The sequence below is a fragment of the Apis florea genome, unplaced genomic scaffold (assembly GCF_048593485.1).
Source record: "Apis florea isolate Af1SG1 unplaced genomic scaffold, ASM4859348v1 contig_3195_pilon, whole genome shotgun sequence".
NCBI classification, from domain to species: domain Eukaryota; kingdom Metazoa; phylum Arthropoda; class Insecta; order Hymenoptera; family Apidae; genus Apis; species Apis florea.
Genome location: NW_028256722.1, coordinates 539,759 through 565,273, shown reverse-complemented (window position 1 = coordinate 565,273; position 25,515 = coordinate 539,759). Strand labels below are relative to the sequence as shown.

General features: G+C 36.2%; 1 protein-coding gene across 5 annotated transcripts in view; it reads left to right on the top strand.

Annotated features, from left to right (window-relative positions):
- Positions 1–25,515, top strand: part of Utx (Utx histone demethylase) — a 113,589-nt gene that overhangs the window by 51,428 nt on the left and 36,646 nt on the right. For all 5 annotated transcript variants that reach the window (XR_015292709.1, XM_086910672.1, XM_086910671.1 and 2 more), the window contains 2 exons: positions 18,328–18,506; positions 21,654–21,782. Coding sequence is in view for 4 of the 5 variants with exons in the window: in XM_086910672.1 (XP_086766798.1) it covers positions 18,328–18,506; positions 21,654–21,782 (308 nt within the window). In the remaining variant the exon portion in view is untranslated. The remainder of the gene's footprint in view (positions 1–18,327; positions 18,507–21,653; positions 21,783–25,515) is intronic.

The following is a 25,515-nucleotide window of genomic DNA, read 5'->3' as shown; positions in this document are numbered from 1 at the left end:
TTTTTTAACTTCTTTGCGCGGATTTTAACGCGGTAAAAATTTAATAGCCTTCGTTAAATGTCTTGCACTTTTCTTCGCATACCTACTTGACATTAAAGATTATAAAGGTCCATTCCACGCCTCATAACGCGGAAAGAGATGAGTAGAAAATCACGAACAATTTTTTCTTTCTTTTTCTTTTTTACCTCTGCGTATTTATCAACGATCGTTCTTCCAATTACGATTTATTCCACGATTTCTTTCAAAAATCAATTTCGAGGAATAGAAGTGATCACGAATCAAACTGTAACCCCACTGCATACAGATCCATCATTCTACGCCTCGTTCAATTTAACGCACAAAAAGAGCGCAGACGACTTTGTTCCTCCTCTCTCTCTCTCCTCCCCCCCCTCCCCCTCCTTTGTACAAAAACGTTATCCTCCTCGAAGTTTCCTATCTTCAGTTCACTCTACTACCACTCCCATCAAGGAAAATAAAAGAGAGCAAAGAAAAAAGAGAGACAACAAAAAGGAAAATAAAGAAAGAAAGGGGGGGAAAGAAATAAAAGGAAGAAAAAGCTGCGTGAACGGTGTGCATTCAATGTCAAAGACAAGCCCGCCGGTATTTCATCCAAGGGGTCGATGGCGCGGACAGGATAGAAAACACCGTCCAGCGGAGAGAATTTTCTTTTCCGCTCCGAGAAATTCGTCTCTTACGCGTCACCCCCGCTCGTGCAATCTGCTATACACATACACACACACACACGCGCATATATATATATATATTTTCCATCAGGTCTAGGCTGCACAATGGCCGTGTTTCACCGGTGCCTTTCACACAGTGGAACCGGCTGCACCGCACCGGCATTTACCATAGGATTTTAGAGAGAGGTTCCTCTTACAAAAGTGGAGCTCTAGTTAAGTTTTTGTTGGCTTCCAAGCGTCGTCTCCCGTTCACCGTTCACCCCTCCACGTCTCCCTTCAGTGGGCCGCGTCTGCTAGCAGCAGAGATCCCCCTTTCCTCCGGGTTCCATTCGCTTCCGCCGATCAGAATCCATCTAACCGATTTCGGGGATCGTCTCGGAGGCGAGACGATCGGCTCCTCTTTTATATACCCCGCCCCCGCCCCTCCAAGCGGAGAAAGAATAAAAAAGGGAAGGAGGATTTGGGAGACTTACCTGAATCCGGTATGTGTGTATAATCAGAGACCGATGAAAGCGACCTGTGAACAACCGTTTCCAAATTTTCTATGTATCCCCCTTTTTTTCACTTCGGTTCGTTCATTCGTTTCTTGTGTGTGTTTCGGGAGCAGCGATCTATTTTGCCAGAATTTTCTCCAAATAATGATTAAAATTTATAAATCACGATACAATTGGCGATACTTTTTTTTTTATGGTTGAAATTCATTTTATCATATATAAATATATTTTCGTATATCGTTGTCCGTGAAAATATTTAAGAATTTTTGTTCGTATTTGAGATCCTCTTCATATTTTGATATATTTTAAGTTGCATCGAGTTATTTTATTTTTTTTTTTTTTAGAGCATATCGTTTTTAATATAAAAATAACCGGTCAAATGTTTCAAATACATTCGTGGAACGTTGTATACAAAAGAACAATAGGGGGAAAAACGTCAATAAAGGAAAATTGAATTTTTACAAATTTCTACATCCACGTCCGCTCGGAAATTGTTCCATTTTCGATACAACGATGGAAATGTATCAAAGTTTATGTATACATATATATATATATTGTTCATCATCCACACACGTACACACACTTGGTTTAAATTGGCCCCAACCGATTTTCCAACGACCTCTCCCTCGACTTCTTTTCCTTAACCGAATCTTCCACGTCTGGAAACCTGGTCGTACGCAATTTTCCATTTTTCCTTTGAAGCTGCTCACCTTCCCGGAGAATCCTCGTTTAAGGAAGAATTCGATGCAATATTGCCTCCCTCGTCCTGTCTTTGATCTTTCTCTCTCTCTCTCTCTCTTTCTTTTTCCTTCTTCTTCTTCCATTCACGTATTTATCTTGAAATAAGCCGCGTGGAAATATGGGAAAAGAGATAATCTCCGTGGCCGGACTCGCGTGGAATTTGGGCCAGTTTCGAAGGTTACTGTACCTTCTTCGAGGCATCACGTTGAAGAATGCAATGACGTTGAATAGAAAATAGAGAATAGTCTTGTTTAGTTAAGATGGAGCTTATATTTTAGGAATAAAGTTTCTTTCGTTTATCTTACGTTGCTTGAGGTCTTGTTGGTTGGTATAGGTTGAAATATTCTTTGGAAAAAATCCAAAGAAAGTTTCCTTCGAGAAGGGAAATTTAATTTTCTAACAAGACAACTTGGCTCTCTTGAAACGGTCTCTTTTTCACTTTTAAAAGAACTTTGTGGTTGCCAAAGAATTATTTATTCATTTGTAAGAAAAAGTTTTCGTAACTCGTAAAGAAATTTTTACGATACAGGTATTATTTGAAGTTCTTTATTATTAAATAGCCATGTACGGTCCTCAAAAAGTTGCAAAAGTTCTTGAACCAAGGTTTTGTATCATTTTTCACCGGTGTAAACCACCGGAAGAGCGGTTTTTTACGCGTGTACAAAGTGTTATCCCTTTCACTGTTACGAAACCAAATGTGAAACACGTATTAAATACAATAACAGTTGCGAAGTAAATGTTCAAATACGCGTAAACTGTGTAATTAATTGTAAAAAATTATTGTAAAAATTTTGCAGTAGGAGAATAAACGTATATGACGTCTTTCTATATGACAATTCCTTTCGAACATTTATTTTTATATGCATATTTTCTTTAAAATAATTTAAATAAAGTTTTTAATATTATTAAAACATTGATTCAGTAGTTTTAGCAACATTTTCGAAAACAAATTTAAAATATAACAATAATTCGGTTGAATTAAAAAATTTGTAAATCAAAGGAAGAGATTTTTTAGAAATTTTATTTGGAATGGAGGCAGGTATTGAAATGAAATTCATAAAAATAAATTACTATTTTAATTTAAAATATTTAAAAAAATATTCCATGCTATAAATGCACCGGTGTTCGAAATCGATCGATCGCATCTAGATGCGTTCTATTATCGCATCAGGGACAATATAAAAGATCGATAGACTCGATTAACTGACCAGCAATAGTACGCAATGAGATTTCCTATCATAAAGCATACCATAATCATTTCGGCTTATCATAGTCGCAAACACGTTTACGAACTATTGTTTCCGCAACGAACGAATCCATCGAATGACGTTTATTCCTAGCTATATCAAAACTGACGTTCATTTGTTGAAATAAACGTATCCACTCTGTTGCGAGCAGAGATAAAATATTATCGTTTACGACTTAACTTGTCTCCACGTAAAAAAAAAAAAAGAAAAAAAGGAAACAGACAGAAACAAACGAAAAAAATTGTCCACGTAAATATTTTGTGGTCGTGGTTTCTTTTATACGAGACATTATGATTTGAAAAAATAAATAAAATCAATCTTCTTTAAACGGCAAAAATTTTACTATACAAAATATATATACATATATAGCGAATGATAATATCCCGTGTCAAAAAATTGTAATTATAATTTCTCTCCAATAATTGTCGCATTCTTAATTTTTTCTGAATCACATCGATGAATTTATCTTCCAATTAAAAGATTCACTTTCTTCTGTGAACACACGATGAATCTTAAACAAAATTCCTCACCGACCAATAAAATATCTGGCAACAATAAGTTACCTGAAAATTTCTTCGTGGTTTGCCCGTTGATCCTCGGGGGAAGACGCGTTTTGTAAGGGAACACCGCATGGTATCATCCTCCAGCTGGTAAACAGCTGCCCACATCCTGTCTCACGTACGCTATGCGCCTCTTCTCCATCCTCTTCCTTCCTGTCCTTCTCGAGACACGATCCCAATTCCTTTATTTTCTTTCTCTTCCCTCTCGTCCTCCGCTCCCCTATATTCGATCGAGCCAAAAGAAGGGAGAAAAAAAAAAGGAGAAGAAGAATACAAGAGAGACAGAAGGGATATACACGGTTATATTTATATATATATATTGTGGAAGAGGGACATCACAGAACTCGGTACCAAAATGGTGGACAGGTGCATGGTGGAGGAAGGCTCGGTGGACATTGAGCTGGCGGCACGCGACCAAACCGTCTGTTTACCCGTTAAAAATCGCGATGGCTATTACCACGCGTGCTTTTTCACGCGTGCAAGCGGCTGTAAGACGGAGGGGAACGGTGTGTGCATGCAAGGTACGTACGTACGTACGGTTTATCGCGAAGATCCAAGGCGATGGATCGCCGCGCTGCTAAACTGTTTAAACGGTTACCGGACAGATAGCATCGCGGCCACGAGAGAACCGGCGTTAATTAGCATGGGAATTGTTAACCCTTTCGGTGGTGGAATTTATTATTTCCAAGTATCGTCCTTCGGGCAAATAGATTCGATTACAATTTCGAAGACATTTCTTTTTTGCTCGTGCATATTTTAATTCGATCGAGAGAATTTCTCTCGTGGATTATAATTTTTATTTATTTATGGAGAGATCGTGTTGTTATTGGCGGAGAAATTTTAACTTCGATTGTAATTTGAAACGCGCGAATATAATTCAACGAAGAGGAATTTGTTTCTTTGATTCTTTGATTCATTTTAAATTTCCGATTTTAAGTTAAATATTTTTTATTACATTTGTAATTTACATTTACAAGTTAAATATTTACAAAAATTGTTGGTGGGAAGGTGTAAGAATCACTTTTGCACGAATATGATTGAATTTTAAATTTTCGAGCGATGAGCGAACGTGCAAAACGAATGTAAACACTTTATAATCTGTTCCTGTGTCTCATCGTAACACCGACAGCCTTCAGAATATGATAACCTTCTTCGCGACGAGCCGTGTATCACATTCAGTCGCGAAACGACAAAGGTAAATAACGTGTCTCGAAACAGGTGATCGCTACGATATACTTTTACGTTCAAGAAATTATTACAAGGAATTACGTCGAAGGAAATACATCGTATACGTTTCGCGTTCTGTAATTTGTGCAGCTCGCAACAGCTGCTTACGGATAAATAAATAAATAAAAAATTTCATTCCATGGCAAACTTCATCTTTCGCAATAAAAAGTTTAACGAAGCATCTTGTCACATAATTTTCGCGCGTGATAAAATCTATTTTTCTTATATTCGATTGAATAAATTTTTTTTTTTTTTTTTTTTAAGAAACAAGATGGTTCTTCGGAAATATTGATTAAAAAATTGAAAAAATATACAATGTTTTTTTTGACGATCGATTATAAGTTTTTTAATTTGATTCGAATGGAATGGGAATCTGCGGATGGATCAACATTGAATTTTGATTTAATTTACCAAATCACGATTACGAAATACAAGAATCTTTGGATAAATATCAGCGTAGAAATAATAAATATAATAATTAGCCACACAACAGAACAAACGTATTCATATCGACGGATCTACATATTAAAATACATGGTCACGCTTCACACGTTTCCTTTCCGACTTGTTCTTTTCGATCCGTTTTGATTCGGCCGACGAGTTATATGCACATTTGTCAAAACTAACAATAGTTTCTTTGTGAAAATTATTCGCTTTATAAAAATGATAAAAATTATTCGATCGTTAAAAGCGATATGGAGAGATTACGTGTACGTATAAATTATTGATCGCGGTTATTTGGTATAATAGATGGACAGGTGGATGCACACGTAAAACATGCGTGGAAGAATCGTTAGATCAATTTACCCGCTTGCATTCAGGGTCGCCCGTATTTCACATGCGACACAGTGTACATACACGATCGTTGTCTTGACCGGGATAGGGGTATCAGCTGATAATATCTTTTGATGCGTCTAAAGATGCAAGATAAATCTGTCCTCTAATTTTACATTCTCTTCGATACTTCTTTTCGTCCGTTGAAACGTCCGTTCAATTACTTTCACTGCTTTTTCCTTGCTCTAATTCTCTGTAATATCGTGTCATTTTTCAAGTCACACGACTCGTGTATTTGTTCATAATTTTTAATATCTTTATCTTTGTATAAAGATTGTGCAAAGATTAAGATCATCTCAGAGTGCTTTACGTTAAGTGGTTGGAAAACGTGAAGGAAAAGTGAACATAAATTTGAACAATTTAAGATAAGATCTTTAAATCCATTTAAAAGTTTATGGGGATGAAGAGGAGTTGGAGAAGCAGCAACGATACTTGAGGAGATGCTCGAGATATACAATTTTTATAAATTTTCGCTTCAATGTTTATATGATACAAAATGTGCATTTTGTATGAGATTCTAATTCCATTCCATGATAAGATGTATTCCAATAATTCACAGAATGTTCAACTTTTGTAAATACTTTGGAAACGTTCATTTGATGGGTCTGATGAATCGTTAAAGTCTCTTCCTTTCCCCAATCCCATATAATCATACCGCTAAAAAAGGCGCAAATTCAAGCGTGCCACCTAATGCACATTCGTGCACGATCGTCCTCCTCAACCGGTTTGAAAGGAGAGAGAATCGCTAAAAGTTAAGTGGGGTAAGAACAGAAGCGAGGTCCCTGCAGACACCTTGTCCAACAAGATTTAGTTCAACTGCACTCGCAGCTGCACCTGCGTGGCGCGTGCTACGGAGATGCATCTGTCGTATTCCCGCTCGCGGCCACGTGTCCGTACGCTTACGTGCACGTCTGCACGTTCGCGTTCCTCTTCAAGAATCGAAGAAGAGAACTTACTCGTCGTTGATTACATCGAGTCGCTTTTCAATTGTTTACGATAGAAAAATGTCTAATCCTTAACAATCGATATCGATTATTAATGTTTTTGTTGGAAGATTTTGGAAAAAAAAAAGAAAAAAAAAAAGAATCCGCAAAAATGTTTATCATCTTTATTCGCGCGCCTCTCATTTCGAATATAAGTGTTCTTTTTTTATTTAAGACTATCGAAGATTGGTTAACAATTTTTTCCTGATCGTTCCCGAGACACCCTGTATATTCAAAGTCGAAAGGACTTCATCAAATGGAAATTATAGAATTGAAACGGAGCGAAGCGTACAATTGTTGGGATAATGGTACGTTTACGAGGTAAACCTTCCATACGAGAGGGTTAAATTACAGGGATGGGAAAGGGTTTTTGCCTCGTTAACATAATTTCGAAATAATTAGGCACGCGCGAGGTGGATCACATCACGCGGTTTGTTTTATTTTTCTCTTGTTATTAAGGCGTGTATAATTCTTGCCTTCGTGTTTTTCTCACTTTCTTTTTTTTCATAGATTTTTTTGGGGGGGAGGAGGGAGGGAGAGAAATTCGTCTTCGTCTTCGAGTGTGGAGTTTAAATTTCGGGTTAGATAATAGGGTTAAATGATTTGATTGTAATTTGCGAAATAATCAGAGGACGTACGAATTGGGTTATAAATATCAGGCTCTTGTTTTCTTTCTTAACTGTTGAGCAAGGCCAGGATTTACTTTCCCTTTTGGAATTCTTTATCGTGCGAAGGAATTTTTCTTTTCTTCTTTGAAGCGCGTTAATAAAAAAGCAAATGATCATTGAAAATTCATGTTTTATTAAATTAAATAAATAATACTTGTTAGCAATACATTTATTTTATTTTATTTATTTATTTATTTTTTTTTTTTAACTACTATAATTTATGAAGAAAATAAATAAGGAGAAGATTTATTTTTACTGATCCTTGGAGAAATTAGGAAAGGCGGATAACCGAGAATAAATAGTCAAATAAATGACGAGTAATAGATACAATGCAGCGAGATTAATTGTCTCTCCACCAATATCCGTTAGGCGAGTACAGTTATCCCTGTTTTATCAGGGAAGATAAACCGAAAATAAAGTGGAGTGTGTATACGCATTTCCCTTATCTAACCTGTCTAGGGAGTTATCGCTAGAGGCTATCTACTTTTTCAAATACCATAGAATTTTTTTCCCCCTTTCCCTTATTCCCTGAAATCCACTTTGGATTCGAAATAACGTCGCTGCACAAACGAAAGATATAGAAATTTTCTCGACATCAAAATTAATATATTCCCCTTTCCTTACTAAATTTAATGAATCACAAATATAATGCTTCCTCTCCTCTTGGACGAGAATCATTTACATTTCAATTTCGCGTTCCAATCCGCAATGCATGAAATTCATTTCGCCGCATTACATTTTTTTTTCAATCATTCCAACACTTTATCTACAAAAATAAACCTACAGTACGTTGAACCCATCTACCGTTACCTAGTGCGTATTCCACCGCAAAAAGCACCATCGAACTTCCTTGTTGGATCCACTCCATCGGCCTAGCGTGGCGTAGTCATAACTGTATATGTATATATATATACACGTTTTATCGTAAGAAGGCGAATTAATTCGCGATATACACCCGGTATGGCCCGGGTTATACGCTGTCGACATCACGGAGAACCTGGACGGAAGATAGCGTTGGTGGTAGTAGGAGTACCGTTGCGCACGTTGCATCGTACGGCAATTTCCAGCTGCACAACAATGCGGCATTACGAAAGCGCGCCGGACCCTCGCCTCTGTCTCTCTCTCGTCTGTCGCAATTTACGATCTAGTCTTGGTAGACGCGCTCCGAATCGGCGATATTCTGCATACCTGTGTTACATGGTCCTGTGCGCGACGCGCCTATGTACCGGTCCATTGACTTGCTCAATAAAATCGTCCACGAGGACATGGAAAACGCATTTAGACGGAATCGTGGGCGAGACCACGGTGATTTTTGTTATTATTGGGACGTTTGGAGGAATTTTTCTTTTTTTTAATGTCGTGACGAATATTGATCGGAGACGTGTATTTTCGACTCTGGCGAAGGTTTGAGGTTATTTCAGGTCGATCTTTTTTTCCTCGCTGATTTTACTTCGATTCGATTCGAAGGATTTTGAATTTGGAATAGCGTTAAAGGCAACGTTTAATTCGATATGCGTCAACAAGTAAATTCAAATACCATTTTGTTTCCTCTAAAATCACAATGCCACGGGATCCATCAATGGGGAACAATTTACATAGAGGGAATGTATCGTTTGATTTCCCTCTTTAATGAAAATACTCCGAGTTTTTCGTTCAATTCGTGAAAATTGATAAACGAATACCTATTTACATTTACGAGTGGTGTAAATGTTTGATTATTTTTCTTGTAAATCGTTTTCTTGTGTATCGTTAAAAACGTATTCTGCGCAACAGATTTTTAATGGAAAAGAAGGATTCTCTCGAGGATGAAGGATTCGCTGAATCGTTAAATATAAAGTTGAAAGAAAGGAAGGAAGGAAGGAAAGAAAGAAAGGACGGTTGGTCGGTCGGTTGAAGGGGAAAAAAAGAGGAGGAAATGTCGTCCGTGGGGAAGGTCGAGTGTTGCAACCGTCGTTGCATTTTGAAAGTATCGAAAGGAAGGTTGAAAAAAAACAAGAGGAGAAAGAGAGACATCCAGCTGGATGCAGCTGGATGACCGATGCAGGTGCAAATGCAAGCTAACTTGCAACAGGCACGATGCGTTCGCGGTGTCATATCGATAGCCCGTCCACACGTGTGTTGGAAATTAATCGATACCCGGCCTCGATCCCTTTCGATAAATCCAATTAAATTAAACGTTACAAATGGGACACTTGGCGGATAAAAACGTATGAAAAGTGCGTATGTGTGTGTATATAATATTCATTAATCAGCCTGACACGTAGATCTCTTGAACATTTCGATCTTTAATCGAGCGTGTCCGATGTATTTATTGCTCGTAATTTTATTCGATATTTTATTTAAAAAAAGTTGAACGTTTGTAAACGATTGTCGGCGACAAAAGTATCGTTGTGAATTCGACAAAAGTGTGATCAAACAACAAACAGACAAAAGTTAGAAATAGATTGCACAGATGGTGTTACACGAATCTTGTGAAATGTTCGAAGCGAAGTTTAGTATCTGGTAAAAGTAAAGTCGCCCTTAGGTGAAACTTCTCTATGACCAAAGGCGAAGAATTCCTTGACACGGTGGTTCAAATGGATAGAACATTCGCGTGACCATGTACAGGAAACGATAGATAGAAACTCGGGTTCTAGCAAAGACAATGCTGGTTGCGCGATAGATTTTTTTTTTTTTTTTTTTTTATATTTCCTTCGTAGTTTATTACGAAGCGGAGGGAGATTGAAGATTGTTAACAAGTATCGCGGGATGTTTGAAAGTTGGCAATAGTGGTAGTGTTCATTCGCTTCCTGTTATTAATCATCGATGTCGATGGATCTAACCGAGCAAACCTTGTATTGGACAAGGGACTTGTATTAAAATATTCTCTTTACTTTCGATCAGGAAAGAGATTGACCCGTGGAGAGATAGATTCGAAGCGAATAATAGAGTTGTTCGGTGTATATGTGTGTGTGTGTGTGTGGAAAGGGAACGTATAATTTATATCTCATTACGTTGCTCACGACTAAAACAAACAAGAAAATGGAAAATATTGGTTAAACGACGATTTAAGAATTCGTACAATTAAACGTTCGATAACGATACAAATTTTTACAAGTTAAAATTTAATATCTCTTTAGGAAAACGACGCTTCCTTGAATGGAAGTATCGGAAAGCATAGGTTTAAGGGTGTTTCAGAGTTAATTAGTGTCTAGAGGTCGTGCAGAAACGCAGAGACACACAACGACGCGATGCAGCGTGACGAGTGCGTGGGAGCGCAACGTGGGGCGACGAGCGCGCTATGTGGGTCACTAGGAAATTGTTAGTCGTCTGTCGTTCTGACAGCCTTCCTGTCCCGACACTCGTGCGGTGTGGGCGCCATTGTCTACGATCCCACGATACGACGTGTAGGACTCTCGGATGTTAAGAAGGGTGGAGGGAAAAATTTTGGATCTATCATCGTCGAAACTTTGGAGATTTTTTTTTTTTTTTGAAATTTTCTCCAAATCAACAACAATGCAATGTTACTTTTGCGTGGATGATCGACCTATTTTCCTATTCCGGAGAAAATAATATCAAAGATATTAAAGAGAGAGAGAGAGAGACGAGGATCGTTGAATGGATAAAAATTTAACTCTAAAATTTAATCACGGCCCGAACCACGATTTAAAATCGTTTATTTACACTCGCGAAGATCATCCATTTGTTATATTTCACTTTCCCGCGTGCCAGCTCCGCTTGAATGGGATTAAAAACAGTTGCATAACGAAGAGAGAAAATAAGAGATAGAGAGAGAAGCAAGCGAGATGGAAAGTAACGAGGCACATACAAATCCGTGGTATGGGTTCATTCTACCTCGCGAGTTCTCTGAATGATGCACATTTATTATCCCTTTTTTTTTCCAGAGCCCGCGCCATAACGCGCCACTGCTTTTATATCCGGTGCACCCACGCCCACGCTCTCCACGATACCGCGTGGACTCTTGGAAAAAAGCGTTATTTTTGCAATTAAACGTTCGCTGATAAATTCCACGCGTTCACGCCACACGACAAAAAAAGGTCAGAGAATTGAGAATTTTTTAGGTCAGTGAAGTTCGATTTTTATTTTTCGACGCTCCGAATCTTTTTTTTCGGAATCGAGTGAATTTTATTTCGTCGTCTTGCATTAACACGGATACTTTGGACAGATTATTTTTAACGGTTTTACTTTATCATTACGATGCTTGTGGGTTTTTTGGTTTTGTTAGAATATCGAAGGAGTATCGAAGGAGTAATAAACATACAACAAGATGTTGAAAAGTGTTAAGTGTAGGCAGTATTTTTAAAAATACATTAGAAATAACATAGATTGAAACAGCGTGGCAATAAAGTGTTGCAAATATTTTGAATTTTCTTTCGACCAATGAAACCAATACGTTTTTTAATCGGACCGGTTCGCCCGTTTGATCTCTGGCGAATACTGGTGGGCGGATAATTCCGCGCCACCATAAAACTCTCCGTATCGCCAAGAATCGCGGGAGTGCTATTATAACGAGCGCGATACGAAACGTTGACAAGGGTGCAAGCAAAGGTAAACAAGAATTTGTGCGTATCGAGATTTAACGTGTTTAACACGGGAGACACGACGGTGATCTCATTTTTGTTGACTCTTCTTTTATTATTTTTTTCTTTTTCTTTTTCTTTTTATCGTCCAAACAAAAGTATTCAAACACGTGCAATTATTTCATATTGAGCATGATGATCGTGCATCAGCCTCCGATTTCACGAACAATTGTTTTTGTTATTTTTTTTTAAAAAAGGAAATTTCTATTGCGCTGAGAAAATTGCAATTGTCGCGTGGGTGTCGAAACGGTATCTTACAAAGATATAAGGAGATTCGTGCGATCCCGTGGAGGGAGAATGGCGCTATTATTGCGCAAGAATGGCCGAGATACAAACTGACAACATAATATGTAATGCTATAAACATATATATTATATCGCGGAGAATGTAACTTGTTCCTCCGTTTCATTGTTCGCGTTCGTGCATGATAATTGGATATCTACTTATTAGGCTCGATTTATAAGCTACGTATAACCTACTTATATTTTAATATTAGAACAAGCATCGAATCTTTTTTAAATCTCCGTTCCTGTTCAATTTATCTCGATCTTAGAAGGAAAAAAAAAAAAAAATAAAGGATAACAATTTTCATTCACAATTCTTTTTCGAATCTTTTAAAATTCTCTCTTAATTCAAATATACAAAACAAGAGTAAGAATGGAGAATTGCAACTTGTTTCTCATTGTTCGTGCATGATAATTGAATATTAGGCTTATTAGGCTCGATTTATAAGCTATCGATCAAATATTTTTTAAATCTCCGTTCCTATTCAATTTATATCGATCTTAGAAGGAAAAAAAAAAATAAAGGACAACAATTTTCATTCACAATTTTTTTTTTTCGAATCTTTTAAAATTCTCTCTTAATTCAAATATACAAAACAAGAGTAAGAATGGAGAATTGCAACTTGTTTCTCATTGTTCGTGCATGATAATTGAATATTAGGCTTATTAGGCTCGATTTATAAGCTATCGATCAAATATTTTTTAAATCTCCGTTCCTGTTCAATTTATCTCGATCTTAGAAGGAAAAAAAAAAAATAAAAATAAAGGACAACAATTTTTATTCACAATTCTTTTTCGAATCTTTTAAAATTCTCTCTTAATTCAAATATACAAAACAAGAGTAAGAATGGAGAATTGCAACTTGTTTCTCATTGTTCGTGCATGATAATTGAATATTAGGCTTATTAGGCTCGATTTATAAGCTATCGATCAAATATTTTTTAAATCTCCGTTCCTGTTCAATTTATATCGATCTTAGAAGGAAAAAAAAAAAATAAAAATAAAGGACAACAATTTTTATTCACAATTCTTTTTCGAATCTTTTAAAATTCTCTCTTAATTCAAATATACAAAACAAGAGTAAGAATGGAGAATTGCAACTTGTTTCTCATTGTTCGTGCATGATAATTGAATATTAGACTTATTAGGCTCGATTCAAATCTTTTTTAAATCTCCATTCCTATTCAATTTATATCGATCTTAGAAGGAAAAAAAAAAATAAAGGACAACAATTTTCATTCACAATTCTTTTTCGAATCTTTTAAAATTCTCTCTTAATTCAAATATACAAAACAAGAGTAAGAATGGAGAATTGCAACTTGTTTCTCATTGTTCGTGCATGATAATTGAATATTAGGCTTATTAGGCTCGATTCAAATCTTTTTTAAATCTCCGTTCCTGTTCAATTTATATCGATCTTAGAAGGAAAAAAAAAAAAATAAAGGACAACAATTTTCATTCACAATTCTTTTTCGAATCTTTTAAAATTCTCTCTCTCTCTATTCAAATATACAAAACAAGAGTAAGATAAAAAAAAAAGCATCGTCTCGGGCGGTCGACGCCGCGAGCGCTCTCTCGTCGCCGTCGACAAAACGGCCATTAATAGGTCATACCGATGGTAATTAATTTATGAGGTGTTAAAGCGGGCTGGCGAGCAAAGGGCGCATTAAAATGCACCCTTCGAGGCTGCTGCATCGTGACGCGGAGGATTGCTTTTGCACGCGTTCAACGCATGAAATGGCCGGGGGCAGGAAATCCGAAATGCGGCCCCGTCTACGATAACCGGAGAAAGTCCTCGCGATTCTCGCCAAGATATAAACGAGGAGAGAGCCTCGTCCCGGCTTTAATGACTTCATTTAGATTCCACTTCAACAGCTCGCTGCTTAGCTTACTACTCCTCCCCCTTCTCAAGGGATTGATTCAACGTTGAAATTTGTTCGAGGATGATTGCTTGGTTCCTGCTCTTCGCTGAATCGTCGCAACGCGTGTGGTTCTAGCGGAACGTTTAGTTTAGGACGAGCTGAATCGTGGAATCTCGATTGTTCGATCATTGATCGAAGTTGATCGTGGGGAATGAATAAATGTAGGAGATAGTTTTCATCATTTGGAGTTAGGAGAAAGAAAGATGGAGTTCTCTACGTGATAAAAGTAAGAATTATAAAAAATGTTGAGATAATATGTTATAAAGTTAATATGTTGTTGGTTATATAAAGAGTATCGATTAGATATTTGTTTTCGTGTGAATTATAAAAATTTATATAATATTTAGTTAGTTTATGATCAACTTGAATTCTTATCATAAATTTTTCCTTATCTATTTTACTATCTATTTTAACATTGATGTATGAAACGTCAACTCGAAACTTTACGATTAATATTATTTATAAGCTTTCGATAAAGTAATCTTTTTTTCAACTTTGTTGATCTACTATATCAACATTGCAAATTGTGATATATTTTTCGAAAAGGGACACGTTGAGAATGTCGAAAATTTTTTATTTAATTTACTTCAAGAATTACGAATATAATATTTACGATTATTATATAAATCAATGTCTTATCTATTTCGATAAATATTTTTCTATATTTTCATTTTCCCTTTTTATATAATATTTTCAGTGACTATATTATCTATGTAGATACAACGATACGGTATTTTTAATTTTATTTAAATACAATTTTTAACATCGAATCTTGATAACAAAATGTACAGAAGAAGAATTTGTAATGTTTACAGGCAAAATCTTCCTTTAAAAATATCTTGAATTACGTAATTGTTCTATAATTATTTTTATACTCTGATTAATTTAATTCTTTGAAATATTTATGCTAGATCGTTTAAATCAAGCAACGTTCGACGAATAAATCGCAATTTATGTTGAATCGCGTTTACGATGGTGTTAAAACGTGGATGTTGCTCGTAAAACATTCACGTATGTTTTGGTTGTCGCACGATTTATCGATTTGCATCTTTTTTCTTTTCTCAATCGTGATGATGAATATCAATGTTAGCCTCAGCCGACAGGCGGTGTAACAAACTGTTCTACGCTGTTGAATCGATGTTTCAACCTATAAATACCCAGGTCAATGGCAGAGACTAGCAAACAAGCGACATCAGTCGTCAGAATCAGTATCGGATTTCGTTTCTGTTTCGTCATGGTTGAGATAGGTCGGTCACAGATCAGCTCCGTTTCGCCCGTTATTCCGTTCTTTCGCTAATAATTTTAACCTTTTAAACCAGCGATTTCTTTCGAATCAATAATAAAACGCGTTAAAAATCGCGAATTTTCGTATTCAATATTAAAATTCATTCATCCATACGATTATCTCTTTCGATTAACGGGTATAATAAATGACACTTGTCGTACGTCTTGTATTTTTTTTTTTTTTAGATGTATCGTTTATTTGTTCGATCATTCATCGTTATCGACGATAAAAAAAATTACTTTTAAAAAAGCCATCTCGCACATTTTCGAAAAAAAATTCTCTTCAGGCAAAAGGGAAAATACAAAAGATCCGCTGTATTTACTTCGATTGGGAAGAAATTAAAGAGGATGGTGAAATATATCGAACGACACATGCGTCATAAATTGCTGCTTCTCTCCCAGATATTCCACTTACTCGACACGCGTATATTTCAATTGTGAGAAAAACAATACTGTTTCCAAATTATTATACATAGGAAAAATTTACATAATCGATGATATTTTCGTCGGTTTAAAGTGTCGATCGAACGTTTCCCTTGCATTATTTCGCAACTCTCCACGAGTCAGTGACATTTCTGCTTCTCTCCCACACGGGTGGTCGGCCGCGTGTAACAGTGACTCATTCCCGAAGACAACGAACCCCGAAAGGAAACGCGGAGTGAATGAAGCGATGAATGAATAGCTTCTTGTGAATGAATTTACTACCGCCTTTACGCCAAGGCGACCGACCGATCTCTTTGCCTTCTCTCCATCTCGTCACTTCTCCTCCTCCTCCTTCTTTTTCCCTCTCTTTTCCACTATTTTTCCTCTTTTTCCATCTCGGTCGCTCTACTTCTCATCGCGCCAGCACACCAGCCGAGCTTCAATTAATTTGTCGTCGGAATTAACGTACTCGTTACTTCCGCTCCCTCTTCTCTCCGATCTGGAACGGAATTGCGCGTCTCTGAATGTTTATCTGATTTCATTTTTGGCGATTGATTTTTTTTTCTTTTTCATTTTTTTTTAGAAATTCTTAGATTGAGTGGATTTAGAAATTACATAGGTAAATTGTACCAATTTAAATTGGTTCCTTGTGTGAATGGGAAATTTTAAAAGTTGGAATTATTGATTCTAAGAAAGAATACGAAATATTAAATTCGAAACATGATGAAAAACATGATGAATTTTACTTTTATATTTAATAATTAGTATTTCTGTTCAGAAATGCGTGTTTTAATTAATTCCATAAAATTCTACTCCGGTGTCGATATCGATGTAGAAGAAACGATAAACCAATTTCAATTGGAATCGAAGGAAAACGTTTTCCAAATGCTTTTTGCAACGAGGTTACGAAACATTACCGCAACCTGTTACTCCATTGGTTTCCCCGTGGCGGTTTCGGAAAAGTGCGACGAAAATCCATTGGAAAACGCGGTCCGCTAACACATCCAATATACGTGTACACTCCATCTCGGACGAAGCCGAGCAACGAACCATCCCCGCTGCAACGCTCAATCTGTGTGCGTTGATTTAACATTGGCTTGGATCCAGCGGTTCCAAAAGCCGAAATAAAATGACACCCGTACATAGCCGTACTTGGAATTCGCGCTCTCCTCGCGCTTCATTCGTTAAAGCCGATGATTCATTCTTCTTCTGACGAGAAATAACTCGCGTTGGTAAATGTCGAGATTCGTTTGTTAATTTTATTTTAGATTCAAATGTTTTGATTAAAATTGATTTGAAAATATTTCGTCGGGTTTTAAATTAGATTTTTTTTTTAGAAGAAAAATCGTGAATTTCATTTTGATATTTTTCCGAATGGATAACTTATATAAATTTAGCATAGAGACGATTGCACGTGTTTCCATTAACAATTTTACAATTTTGATTTTTCCATAATTCAACAAGAGTTGTATCTGATATTTTTTCGTGACTCTTTTTTTAGAAAGGACCAATACGACTTTCCCAACTTTTATACTTGGGATTTTATAAAAAATCCCATTGCAAGTGAGAATATTAATTTTCTAGATTCTCGTCGATGTCGCTAGGAGACGATGATTTCCGGTTTTTTCTTCATCGAATTAGATCGACTTCGTTTACCCGCACGTACAACAACTGCGCAATTGTTATTGTTGCCCGTTCACCAGTTGCCCCCAGCTGGTTTTGTTCTCCCGAACTTGTCGCGTGACGAGTCGGAACACTAACCGCTTCCGGTCCATCCTCGTGCACGCACTCGATGCACGCGATTAGACGTTCCTCGCGTGAATCTATTTCTTAACCCTGAATTTTTTATGAAGCATAAATTTCGATAATAATCTTCTTCCACTCGAATCGTCCAACACAATGATCGAACTCTTTTTTCGAAAGAGATTTTCAAGGTATATATATATATATTTTTTTGCATAATAGTTATTATGACTGGAAAACGTGGAGTTAAAGTAGCGATACAAAGATGGGGTGCAATATTATAGATTTTTCTGGGAATGGGAATGGAGTGTATAGGTAAGGAAAAATCGATGAAAGAAATATTGCATAATGGTGATGTAAATTGAAGTACCGTTTAATGGAAATGATTAATGAAATGACATTCAAGATTATTAATATTCTGAAGTCAATCTGATAGGAATTTTAATAAGGAATTGAAGTAAAATTGAGGTGAGATGTGTTGAAATAAAAGAAAAAAAAAAAAAAAATGAATAAAAGCGAAATTTCAGTGGAGCGAATAAAATGGCACTCGATATAAAGAAATAAATCGAGGCAAGAAATTGTATCAACAATGACAATTATATAACGTGCGGATAAAAGAATAATCCAACGAAAAATAATTCTGTCTGATTGCAGGGCCGTGAAAGCATTCCAGCAGGTGCTATGGGTGGAACCAGGATTTCCACGAGCCTGCGAGGTTCACCTACGGCTCGGCTTGATGCTGAAGGTCCACGCTGACTTTGATGCCGCCTTGAAGCACCTGACACTCGCTCTGATCGATGCCACGACACCTGCTTCTTTTTCCAAGCTTGAAAGTGAGTTCTCGACTTTCGTTCTTTACGATCTCGCCTACGCGTGTTCCACCTTCGAAAACATAATGCACGTTTAACAGCTGCTCACCGTAAACCGTGCATTTTACACTCTTGAAATCTTATTCCTACGCCACATGTTGCTTCCTCGTATGCAAATTTTTCTTTCTTTCTTTCTTTCTTTCTTTTCTTTTTTTTTTTTCTTTGGTACACGATCCTCATGTCTATTCTTAAAAAGATTTTCGTAGTTATAGTATATTATAGCAAAATTGGTGGTTGATTTTTTTTTTTTTTTTTTTTTAGAAAATTCGAAGATTCGGGTTTTTTATTTTTTTTACTTATTTATTATTTATTATTCATTTTGCTTTTCGCTTCTTATGTTTGGCATTTGGATTTTTCTTTAAAATAACACGAAAAGGATAAAGGATGCATTTAATCCCTCTTCTTTATTTAAAATTAAAACTTTAAATGATAAATCCGTCAAATGTGCAAGTGTTTCATCTACAACTGTAAAAAAAAAAAAAAAAAAGAAAAGAAAGAAAAAAGAAAAAAATTCAATAGAAAAGGAATAAGAGGGTAAAATAATCCCCCTCGGTTTTGTTGCGTGCGCGGTTTTAATATATTATTTAGCGAAGCCACGATGAAATCGATACTTCCGCCGCGTGAAAAGCGCCTATTACATACCTGCGCGCCACGTCTTGACAACATCTCGACCCCAGAACCTTTTGCTCGCTTTCCGCCTCGAACTTGACCCCCTTTTCCAACGTGATACAGCAAATTCTTGTGTCACGTGTGACCTACGATAACACGTATCACGCGGTGGACGATATTTAAGGGTGCATTAAACGCCTTAACGACTTTCCTTGAACTCAACTCCCACAGTTAACTACCGCATACGTTGCTTCGTGAATTCTACGCTCCCTGAATTTATGTTCTCTCCCATTCTCTATGACCGATTATTACGTAATTATGTACTTTTTCTGGCTAAAGGATAATTAGATGTGCTAGATGTGTTTTGTTAAATCTTTTGGAACTGGAAATGTTATTATAGTAATTTTTTTTTAAAAGAATATGAAAAAATTCTGGAATATAGATAATTTATCTTTGAATTTTTTTCTAAAATATAACTAAAAATGAATTAAATATGTGGAATATACGAAAAGCATAGGACACAGATTACATGGTAAGAATCTGTCGAGTAGTAGAAATGGAATAAGAAATCTTAACTAACGGGAATTTTGGTCGCTCTTTCTTAGCGGAGTTTCATCTCGTGGCATAAGTTTATCCTTGTCACGTTAGATTACCTAGAATCAGGAATGAATCATCTAGAACACTACTTGTTCTCTCGCACTGCTTAAATTTAGTTAAATTTAGCGAGGATAAAAATATATTCATAAATATTCAAATTTCTATGAATTATTATGTCTATAAAATTTATAGACGTCATACGTCAATGTGAAATAACAAGATAATTTACAAGAAATTTTTCAGAATAATTGATGCAAATTAATTTTTTTTCTATATAAAATTCTTGAAATTTTTTTGTCATTACATCATTTAATACGTTGATCTTTTAAAATTAATAATAATATATCTACAAATTTTGATGAAAATTTGAAATGAAAGATGAGAACAGATATTGGAATATAACAAATATAGAATAAAATTTTTTTATTATTTTTACAAGCTTATTCAAATACTTTTTTAAATCAACAGAGAGAGAGAGAGAGAGAGAGAGAGAGAGAGAGAGAGAGAGAGAGAGAGAGAGAGAGAGAGAGAAGATAATAACCAATCTCTACTCGTTTAACAATTTTTTCCCATATCCAATAATATCTGAATCATTTTTTACCTTTTTAAACGAAAAAGAACTTTTATCAATCTTTTATGCCGTATCTTTTATTTCATTTTTTCCTTTCTTCTTCTCATGAATGTAGTTTTAATAGAAGAATTCATTATCGGTGAAATAATTACAAGTGGTTCGATGAACTCCAATGATCAATAAGGGAAAAAGGAGAGATATTCTATGAGATGATACTTTTTTATACCGCGTAATTATACTGTGAAAAGGAGGTCAAGTTCGAAGAAGAAAGTGAGTATCCCTTTCTCAAGAATGAAATACATAATTCAAGGAAATATGTGAAGATGAATTGAATAAATTAAATTGAAACTATTATTAAAGTTATTTTTAGAAAAATTTATTACGTAGATATACATATTTAAAAATGTATCTAATCAGTACAATGGAAATAAAGTTGTACATTATAATAGATAAATATAAATGAACAGCCGATCATTTTGCAAAATATTATGATAAATTTAACCGTTTATAATGATCTTTTGTAACTGAATCGTACGAAGAATCACCAATTGATTCATAGTTTAAAGTAATTCATTCGATCGTATCCCAGAATCGCTTTTGCTTATCGAGAAATTGAATCCTGGTGGTCTTCATCATCCGGAAGTTTTCGCTTATAAAGTAACCGGACTTAATAAAAACGCTGTCCATCGAGTTTGCATCGACTGCAATGTGATAAAAATCAAGTAATAATTGAAAATTGATATTTTAAAACATTATTATTATTATTATTATTATTATTCACAATTTTATGGCTGTATTATAAATTAATAGAGAATTGAAATTGAAATTAATTGTATTTTATATTCTTAAGATATAATTATAAATTGAATTTGAATTTTATTATTATTATTATTTTCTTTTTAATTAAAATCATAACAGGAACGTAACGTTGTAATTATCGTTGGTTATGCATTATCTATTATAATTGTAGCACGTAATTAATAATACGATCTTTTTGTAATATCACGTTTGTTGTTTCGTATATTCAAATTTGTACGATACGGTTCTAAATTCAAATAGGTTATTATAGAATAAATACAACCATAAAATTAATTAATTATTAATCGATCAACTAATGCAATTAATATAAATTATTTTAACGTTACATAAACATTATTATACATATATATGTACATATATTTGTATTATTTAAAATATTTTGCCATTAATTTACATCATTTGTTCTCTTTCTTTTTTTAATTCACGTACAGTGTATTTATATAATATACTTTATGATTATTAATATGTTATATAAAACGCCAATACTAAAAATATTGTTTCCCTTTGTGTTTCAGTAAAATTTCACATAGCTCATTTATACGAAGTCCAAGGGAAGTATCGTCTTGCTAAAGAACATTACGAGGCATTGCTCAAGGAAAAAACTCTACCTTCCCACCTGAAGGCCGACATTTGTCGTCAATTAGGTGAGTCACAACAATTTTTATTAATCATAAAATATAATCATTGTAATGAATGTCAAATTGTATTTTCGAATTGTAATCACAAAATTATTTAAATTATTCTTTATTCGATATAAAGCTAAATTATTATCAGACAATTCTCAAATCCTCCCTTTCACTATTTTTCTATATTGTACATCCATCGTTATGAAATACAATATAAAACCAAAATCTAAACTTATCTAATTAAATATTTAACAATGTCGGTAGTGGAGGATTGGACAATTATTAATATCTTCTCTACTTCTGAGAGATGTAAAATCAAATCGCTTAGTAGCTTAATTAGTAATCCAGTTTTCTATTTTCATCGATTATTTTCTGGCAACGTGGTCAGAAACGTCATTCTCTCCCCTCCATCCTTTTTCGCAGGCTTAATTAAATCCTCAACCATCCCTGTGTGCGGAGAGTGCGAAATCACAGGCCTTCGAATTATTTTCCTCTTCGCGAGCTGTCAATTCCTCGCGACGACGATTCGGTTTAAGGCCCCAGCCGAATGTACGAGCAAGTAGCAGACACGTGTATTGATTTATTCCGGGTTGGGGTGGCTTGGCGATGAGATGGGGCGGCAGCAGAGAGGGGTCAAGGGGGAGGGTGCGTATTCGAGCGAGAGAAGAAAGCTGAGAGAGAGAGAAAGAGGAAGGGGGAAAAGAGGGAATCGAATTTGATAAGGAGACATTGTGGGAACCTTTTAATCTTACCCTTTCTACGTTTATCTAACCTTTTTCTTTCTTTTTATCCCCTCTGTTTTTTTTTTTTTTTTGTTTAAGTTAGTTAGTGAATTAATTTTTCGTCAAATTTTTGGGCTAATATTTTGATGCTGTTATCTTATCCTTTATCCTCTGTATTCTTTTCTAATTGGTTCTTATCGAGTATGGATATAATTGGAGAGAGAATATCGAGGTCGTAGAGTATTTAGCGACGTTCTCCACTTTCTCTATCGGTCTCCATCGTTGAATTCTCTTTTTTCCCCATGTTCATCACTTTCTCTAGTCTTTCATCGCTCTACTTCTCCTTTTTCAATTACCTTGAATTCTCTCACTATTCCACTGCTTCGTATCTTTTCAGGGTTCAGTACCCCTTTCATTTTCTCTCGCCCGCTCTCATTTTTTAATATTTTTTTCTCTATTCTCTTTAACTTTTTTCATCCTCTCTCCTTCTCATTCCCCTTCTTTCTATCTACCAGCTCTCATCATCTTCCTTCCCTCTTTTTCATTATCACTCCACTCTCATTAGTTTCTTTCGTCGTTTTTTTTTTTTTTTTTTTTTTTTTTACTAAAACTCTTTCTCTCCCTCCACAATCTTCTTTTCCCTCGTTCTTCCCTCATTCCCTCACCCTTCTCTTTTCAAATAATCCACACTTCTCCATTTTCCACTATCCCTCACTCTCATTAGCTCTTCTCCTTTTTCAACGATTCTCCCTCCTCTTCCTCCCTTTTCTAATATCCCTTCTTCCACTCTCCATCCCCTTCCAACCTTCACTCGCCCTACTCTTCTCTCTCTCTCTCTCTCTCTCTCTTTCTTTCTCTCTCTTCATCTTACCTCCTGTTTGCCACAGTGTGTCCTGCCGAATGTCTCGTGGCTAGCAGACGACGATACCTTTGACAGGGCAGTGGTGGCGCACAACTAAAGCCGCCGATCGACTAGCGCGGGGGCAGAGCGTCGCGGCGCGTGCATCGGCGCAATTTCCACACCGTCGCCCATATCTTTCGTCACGTTATTAACTCGCCGGATTAAAGCGGCGAGTTAAACCCGGTGGCCGCCAAGATTGCCGCCTCGAGTTATGGAATTATAATCGAGCCCTGTTACCTGAATAATCCGACAAATCCCATTTAGAGTTGGAATTTTGAATTTATTCCGCTACGCGGCGTAAATTATGTGCGATTATTATATACACAGGATGAGATCGTAATTTATCTTATTTTTTCTGCAAAATTAAATCGAATTGGAAGAGTTATTATTTCGGATTTTTTTTTGGAACGAAGAGAAGAGAAGAGAGAACTATTCTCTCCGCTATATCTCCTGTCGAAGATATTCTACTTTTTTTTTTAAAAACGTGTTGAAAATGCAAAGCACGAAGGAAGAGAGGATGAAATATTCAAAGTGTCGATGCATTAAGGCCGGTATGCAACCGGATGAAATGTGTGTTACGAACGTACTCGGCCGCCGTTTAATGAGGCGGTGTGCGCTACGTGACACGGCAGGTAGAACCGAAAGATTATACAGGTCAAGCTGCTGTGCTGACCCACTTGCGCGTCGCAAAATCCCTCGACACACGGAAGGCTGTTCGGATAGGAAAACGCCTGAAAGGAACGGTTGGTAAGCTCTTCCTCTTAGGGGAGGAAGAGCCACGACTCTTACTTTCACTTGTCGGATCACCAAAATTGGAATTATTTCGTTTCAGCGAGGGGAAACAATTGGAAAAGGAAGAATTCGTTTCGCATCGAAGCGTGAGAAGATAAATATTCTGAAATATATCTTTGGACATTTTTTCTTTTTTTTTTCTTTTTCTTCTCTCCAAAAATTCTGTCATTTGTATCGGAAGAGGAGAAGATGGAAAAATATTTTGGAAAATTTTAAGCTCGCGAAGTGGAGAAGATAAATTATCCGATTTTCGTTATTATATCCCGAGTTGTGTTTTAACGACGTCGATTTAATTATCCGATCAAAGGAATTCGAAAGATATCGCATATTATCTATCCGCAAGGAACAAGGTTTCAACCTCGACAAGATTCCTGTCTCGAGATCAAACGACGAAAAAACGAACGATCGTCGTCTCAATAAAATGCCATTGCATCGGCACGCGGCCTCCAGTATCTGGAAACTGCGTCTTGGAAACCAAGTCGATATCCTGCTTCGATAATTTAAATGCCTCCATGATGAGGCCCCCGACCTCGTGTTTATTCCTTCTCCCGCTTCCTAACGTATTCGTTGCATACCGAAACACGAGAGGAATAAGAAAGAGAGGAAAGCGGAGAGAAATGAAGGGAGAGGAAATTGTAAATAAAGGTGAACGACACGCGAAATTTCAAAGGAAAATTGGGATTCCAGACATTGGTCTGCGAGAATTCACTAGTTACGTTAATGACGCAAGTTAAAAGTTTATAACAGATCGACCCAGCCGTTTCCTCTCCCAGGAAGTCCAAGTTTTACGACGATGAATGCCATCCTGTACTGAAGATCTTCTAGGCCGTTTTCATTGTGCAGAAACTTTTGGACACAATTGTGGGCACAATAAATCTGTTCTCCATCAGAAATTTGACACGTTGCGCGTGTTATTTATGTCAGAACATTCCAAGAAAAATATTAAATTTTTTTCCGTGTACGGTGAAATTTTTAATAAACGATTTGTCCGTTTAACATGGTTTTTGCAACAAACAAACCCTCTCCCCAATAATTTCAAACGTATTAAAGCTATAAAGCGAGCAGAACGAGCAAACAAACTTATTAAAGTTGAGCGCAACAACATCCCGCCCCTTCTCAATCACCCTCCATCCCCCATGGCGGAACCGAACGAGCTAATTGCCTCGAAACTTCTGCACGCTTATATAGCCTCATTCTTACGGGTCTTGAACGGTACAGGACTCTTTTACAACCTGTTTACGGCTTCTCGCGTGTCCACATCGGGACCGGTTCGATACGATGTTCCTTCTTCCTTTTTTTTTTTTTTTTTTTTTTCCCTCTTTCTTCCGCGATTTTT